Below are 6,926 nucleotides of genomic sequence, written 5' to 3' on the forward strand. Positions count from 1 at the left end.
TTGCTAACAAACAAACAAACAAACAAACACGCAAACAAACACGCAAACTCACAATACCTCCTGGCGGAAGTAAAAAAACCCATCATCCACCCTTCCAATTAGGGGGGGCGTTGTTCACCCGAAAAGGTCTCTTTGCTTTAAAATCAAGGCCACCAGAAAAAATAAAGGCATAGGCTGAAAATTTTTAAGGTCTTCAGCTAATGTGGCTAATGCTAAGGAAGTAACCCACTGGAAGTGGAGGTCGGTGTGCTATAAAATACAGTTATTTCAAATATATTTAGAGCATAATTTTTGGACTGTTCTCTTTTTTTTCCTACACTGGATAATTTTTTGGGTTCGTGGATCATTTTTTGGGCTCTCTCTTTTTGTTCTATTGTGGATCATTTTTTGGGCTCTTCTGTTTTTTTTCTTTTAGTGGATAATTTTTTGGGCTGTTCTCTTTTTTGTCTTATAGTGGATAATTTTTTGAGCTGTTGCACCTCTGGTCCACCGTAGTGTAGTTTTAAATGTGCTCTAGAAATAAACTGGACCTTGAGTTTTTAAATATTTCCCTCTGATGTTTTTTTCAGGAGTTTAAGCGAGAACTTTACCAGAAGAAAATCGAGATCGAGAGTCTGAACCACCGCTTCGTGTGTCGTCTTTCTCCGGTTCTGAACGTCCGGGTTCGGTTTCTCCGTTGTGTGATTTCAGACAGAGATGGGACGGTTGGAGTCGGAGACGGTCAGCAGACAGGTGAGAACATCCAAAAGAACAGTATCATCTGGATTAGCTGGTTTACTGTGACAGTGGGCCTTCGCAAGAACTTTACCTTACCTGACCTTACATTACCTTACTTTATCTTACCATACCTTATTTTACCTTACCTTATCTTACCTTATGTTATCTTACCTTACCTTATTTAACCTTACCTTACCTTACCTTTTCTTATCTTATTTATCTTATCTTGTCTTATCTTACCTTATTTTACCTTATCTTATTTTACCTTACCTTATCTTACCTTTACCTTACCTTATCTTACTTTACCTTGCTTATGTTACCGTACCTTATCTTACTTTACCTTATTTAACTTTACCTTATTTTACCGTACCTTATTTAACCTTACCTTACCTTTTCTTATCTTATTTTGTCTATCTTGTTTTATCTCACCTTACTTTACCTTACCTTACTTTACTTACCTTGCCTTACTTTACCTTACCTTGCCTCACCTTATCTTACCTTACATTACCTTATTTTACCTTCCTTATCTTATCTTATCTTATCTTATCATACCATACCTTACCTTACCATACTGTTACCTTGCCTTACTTTACCTTACCTTACCTCACCTTATCTTACCTTACCTTACTTTACTTTACCTTACCTCACCTTATCCTACCTTACATTTCCTTATTTACTATCCCTTACCTTAAACACCTGGCCTGCAAACCTGAAGCTCTTAGGTGTAGTACCGCCTACACCTGCAGTGCCTTCACCTGTACACCTCTCTGTGTTCAGCATCAGTTGGAGTGTGCTCTTCTGGGTCTGGGTCAGTTCCAGAACTCTCTGGATGAGCTGAACACGTGGCTTGTCCCGGACCGCCGAACAGCTGCAGGGGGGCCAGCCAATCAGCATCGACCTGCAGGCCTGTGAGATAGAACTAGCCAAACACAAGGTTGGTGACGTCAGGAATGGAAAACATGAAGGTGTGAGCTGAACTGAGGTTAAAGCTGCACCTGCATGTGTTTGTGTTTAATTTCTGTCCATGATCGTCCTCTAACTCCTGATTCTTGTCTCCGTCTCTAAGGTTTTGCGTAATGATGTCATGTCCCACATTCGGACCATTGAGTCCCTGAACCGGGCTGGCAGGGACCTGCTGGAGACCGGGTCCGGAGACAGTCCTCATGGTCTCCAGTCCCGTCTGGAGCAGCTCAATGAAAGCTGGGAGTTCGTTCGCTGTGAGACTGAACGCAGACAGTTGGAGTTGGAGAACAGACTGAGTCAGGTGACCACGACAAAACACAACAAAACACAAAACACTGTATTCATTATTCATGTTCGTGTACATTAGGTCTGTTAAATCAGCCATTCAACTGATTATTAGTGCTGTGTTGGCGCCCTCTGGTGGTCAGTGTCTGTAATTGTCTGTAATTATGACCAGAGTTGAGAATATTTGTCATTAATAATAATAATAATAATAATAATAATAATAATAATAATGAATAAATAAATAATACAAAATAATAAATAGTACTGTTTGATTATGTTAAATAACTGGTGCAGTTTAATGTCAAAATCAGACCATCCACTAAAAACAGCTGATGTTTTTAATTTAATTAACTAAGGCTTATACAACCTGATATGTTTTTATGTCTTTTATTCTCTGTATTTTTATTATTTATTATGTATGGAACTGTTTTTATTATGCTTCTATTTTTTATTATTTATTCAACTGCTCTAGTTTTATTGTGAAACACTTTGTGACCAGTGTCTGTGAAATGTGAAACATAAATAAATGTACTTATTTAAAGCTGGCAGTATGTAGGATTGTGGCCAAAACTGGTACTGCAAATTACATTCAAAATACTGTAGAACGTGGTATTCGCTCCTCCTCCCCCGAGGCTAGGGGTTGCCAGATCCCGCATGAGCATCCACTACTAGCGTTTCCTCTAATCCTTGCCACCACACCATAAATTTCATATAAAAAATCATCACCCAGACTTACTCTACATAAGTCTAATATATAACAAGCCAGAACAAACGTCCTGCACAGTCAAATGAAAATTTGCGGAAGATTCAGCAGCTCTCCCCCCCCCACCACCCACCACCCACCGAACCACGGACCCGACTACCAAACCCCCACCACCACCACCGAACCACGGACACCGGACTACCGAGCCCCCCCCCGACCGAACCACGGACGCCGAACTACCGAACCCCCCCCACACACACTTTCCGGACTACTGATCCCCCACACACACACCGAACCACAGACGCCGAACTACCAACCGAACCCCCGACCGAACCACGGACACCGAGCTACCGACCCCCCCCCCCCCCCCACCGACCACGATTACACACCGCTAAATGAACAGGTCACTTCCACAGAAAACACTGAACTACTAGGAGCTACCATGGCAAGAGACAAGTCCTACACCGGTACCTGGTCTGTTCACCAGTCCCGGACCGGCAGTCTCTTCACCTGGGCCAGGAGAAGAGACTGCTGCCCGGCCCCGGAAGAAGGGACCAGGTGAAGAGGCCGCGACCCCGGCTCTGAGTGGCTCTTACCGGTGGTCAGACTAAGGCAGGGCCGGCGTCGGTCTTCAAATCCTTCTTCTCTTTTCAGCCGTCTCCATGTTTCTAAATCATCTCCTATACATCTCCTTGTTTTATTTCTCACTTTGTCACGATGTATTTGGGAATAATAAGAGTCCTTTTAGGTTTAATAACGTCAGACATTTGTGATCAGAAATGTTCCAGCTGCAGCCCACGGGGATCTGGCAACCTGGAGCTGAAAGGCTTCTGACTCTGTGATTTGCAGACAGGTGATGGGCGGGGCATCAGACCAAAACACACAATGTCAACATAAACATCATTTCAGGGCTGACACTGAGCTTTTCAACTGCACCTATTCTGGCTGGACTACTACTGTCAGTGAGATCAGTATTTGAAATGAACATGATTCCTTAATGTCTGGTGACAGTCAAGGCAATTTTACAGTTACTTAGAACATAATTCCTACATACTGCAGCTTTAATAACTGTCATTCTGGAACCTCTGAGCTGTTCAGTGGGTTTGTATTAAACAACAGGTGCAACTGTTTGTAAAACTAGCAAACCTGCTCTAAAAACGAATTAAAACTAACTGAAGTAGAGAAAGAAAAGTCAAAATTAAATAAAACTTATCTATAATGAAAAATCCAAAAGCTATTATAACCTTGGTACTGAAGGTGTTTTCCTCCAACATATGAGGAACCAAAGGAAAGTGAAAGAAAAAATGGGTAAATGAAAAAAAAAATTAGGAGGATTGTTCTAATATCAGTGTCAAAAGGTTTGGAAATGACACAAGTTTTGATTTTGCAGACAATTTCCACATGTTCCTGAGGTTGAAGAACATTTAGGTTTATATAGATTTGAAATTTAATGACAAATAAATGACATTTAAGCAAAGAATCCATTTGTGTTGTTCCCAAACCTTCTGATCTGATTCTTTTATTAATCCTCAACCTCTGATCGATGTTTCCTTCTTCTTTCAGGTCCAGGATGTGACCATGGAGATCCAGGATCTCCTGCAGTGGTTGGAGAACACAGACCTGAGGCTGTCCTCCTGTAAAACCATGTGGGGGATGCCCGACTCAGCCACCGAGAGGCTCAGCGCACATCTGGTAAAACTACCACCTGTACTTTCCATTTAGCCTTTATGTTTGTCATTATTCAGCTGTTTACTTGTTTGGTTTCATTTTCATCAGTACAAACTCACCTGTGACTGAACAGATATTACATTTGACATGTTGTATGAACACACTGAACCTAAAATCACACAAAAAAAAGGAAAGGAAATATATATATATATATAACACCAGTCTGGTGTCCCATGATCCCATCCATCTGATTGGTTGATGTAGTTTTATTTTCCTCCTTATAATCCGTTTTTTTCCATCTATTCCTGAACTAAACATGTTGATGATATTGGTGTAAATTCTGTTTTTATCGTGTATCATGCATCTGGTTTTACTCGTCCTTTAAACACCAATGACTTCAGTTTTACTTGGACATCTACACTTTCACACCAGTGTAAATAGATTCTCATTGAGGCTCCGTCTGCTGATACGTCATCTTAAATCAGTTTGAGATCTGGATGTTCAGTGAATCCTACGGGTTAACTCTGTATCAGAAATGCATCCCATCTTTTCCATGACAGGAGTTGTGTAATGAGATGGAGTCGAAGCTCCACACCTACACAGACGTGAAGAACGCCGTCCACCGGATGCTGGAGAGCAGCGACGTGGTCCGCGGGTCGAGTACAGAACACAGTCTGTCTATTCTGGAGCAGAAATGGGCATCAGTTTACAACAAAGTCCAGGACAGAAAGGTAAGACCTCAGCTCCTGTCCCAGCGCTGGACCTTCATGAACCCGGTTCTAACTGAAGGCGGTTTTATCTTCAACAGGCGAAGCTCACCGAAGGACTGGGTTTGGCCAAAGAGTTCCACAGCAGCGTCCAGGACCTTCTGACCCGGATGTCCAGGTGTGAGGAGTCCATCGGCCTCCTGCCGGCACCCAGCTTCGTTCTGGACACAGTCTGCACTCAGCTGCAGGATCACAGAGTAGGTTCACAGTCCAGACGTGGGTCTGGTGTTCATGGTCACAGTCCTGACGTGGGTTTGGGGTTCATTTTTAATTTTTCATGTATCTTCCTTGGGACATTGTTTACAAAGTTTGCTCACAGTTTTGAGAAATTTTGATTTTTGTGTTTCTGACCAATTTTTAAAATATTATATGGTCCATATTTTCATTTGGGTAATGACCTTTGACCTTGAGTGACTCTGAAAGGCACCAATTTCTAGATTTTAAAAACCCTCTTCTCCAAAACTACTGGTCAGATTCATTTAATTTTTATGTAGCTTCCTTTGGACAATATCTACAAAATCTGTTCACATTTATGGGAAATTTTTAATTTGGATGTTTTAAGAATTTTTGAAACATTAAAATGCATTCTTTGTTGGTGTCTTCGTTAGCAATTTCTTCAAATATCTACTCCAACAAAACTACTTGTCAGATTCATTTCTAATTTTATATGTATCTTCCTTGGGACAGTGTCTACAAAGTTTATTCACAGTTTGGAGAAGTTTAGATTGTTTAATTTTTGACAAACTTTTGAAATATTAAAATGTTCCTTTCCTTCTACTGGTCCATATTTAGATGGTTTATAACATGTAAATGGTTACAGATATCGATATAGTTCATTTTGACCACTGATAGAAGTCATATATGGACTTACTTTTGGGTCCATGACCTTTGATCTTGAATGACTTTGAAAGGTCACCAATGTCTGGATTCCAACAATCTTCTTCTCCGAAACTACTGGTCAGATTCAGTAAAAAAATAAATTATGTCACTTCCTTGGACAATGTCTACAAAATTGGTTCACATTTATAAGAAGTTTTATTTTTGGATTTTTTAAGAATTATGAAACATTAAAATGCATTTTTGTCAATTATTTCCTTTGCGATTTCTTCAAATATCTACTCCAACAAAACTACATGTCGCATTCATTTGAAATTTTGTATGTATCTTCCTTGGGACAATGTCTACATAGTTTGTTCACAGTTTTGAGAAATTTTGATTTTAGAAGTTTTGGTAAATTTTCTAAATATTCTAAATGTTCCTTTCCTTCTACTGGTCCATATTTTGATGGTTTCTAACATGTAAATGGTTCCAGATATCAGTCTAGTTCCGACTGATCACTGATAGAAGTCATATATGATTCACATAGAACAGAGGCTGACGTACAGGAACACTGGAAGTGTTTTTGAGGTGAATAATGGTGGCTGTCCTGGTGTTTGTTCAGACTCTGGTGAATGAGGTGAACAGTTACTGTGAGAAGAAAACCACAGTGGAGAACACGGGCTGCAGACTGACGGAGCTGAGCCGGAAGGAGGACTGCGATGTCATCCACAACCTGGTCATGACCGTCCAGGATCGGTACAAGAAGCTGCAGCAGCGTACGTCAGAGCGAGGCAGGATGTTGGAGGAGGTGAAGAAGAACGCCAGACAGGTAGGAGAAACACCTGACCTTCAGTGTCCATGTCAAATGGAACCGCCCCTACTCACACCCCTGTGTTTGTTTTCAGTTTAATGAATCCTGGCGTTTACTGGTCGACTGGATGACCGAGGTGGAAACAACCTTGGACACTCATAAGGAGATCGCTGTGACTCATGAGGAGATTTAA

General features: G+C 41.0%; 1 protein-coding gene across 1 annotated transcript; it reads left to right on the forward strand.

The window, feature by feature from the left end:
* The first annotated feature begins 1,579 nt into the window (after positions 1-1,579).
* On the forward strand, positions 1,580-6,926 carry LOC115435287 (microtubule-actin cross-linking factor 1-like). Its single transcript, XM_030157592.1, has 7 exons — positions 1,580-1,651; positions 1,784-1,981; positions 4,232-4,360; positions 4,897-5,067; positions 5,145-5,300; positions 6,545-6,751; positions 6,828-6,926. Exons 2-7 carry the CDS (start codon positions 1,802-1,804, stop codon positions 6,924-6,926), a joined length of 942 nt encoding a protein of 313 aa, XP_030013452.1. The 5' UTR covers positions 1,580-1,651; positions 1,784-1,801.

Source organism: Sphaeramia orbicularis, chromosome 16 (genome assembly GCF_902148855.1).
Source record: "Sphaeramia orbicularis chromosome 16, fSphaOr1.1, whole genome shotgun sequence".
NCBI classification, from domain to species: domain Eukaryota; kingdom Metazoa; phylum Chordata; class Actinopteri; order Kurtiformes; family Apogonidae; genus Sphaeramia; species Sphaeramia orbicularis.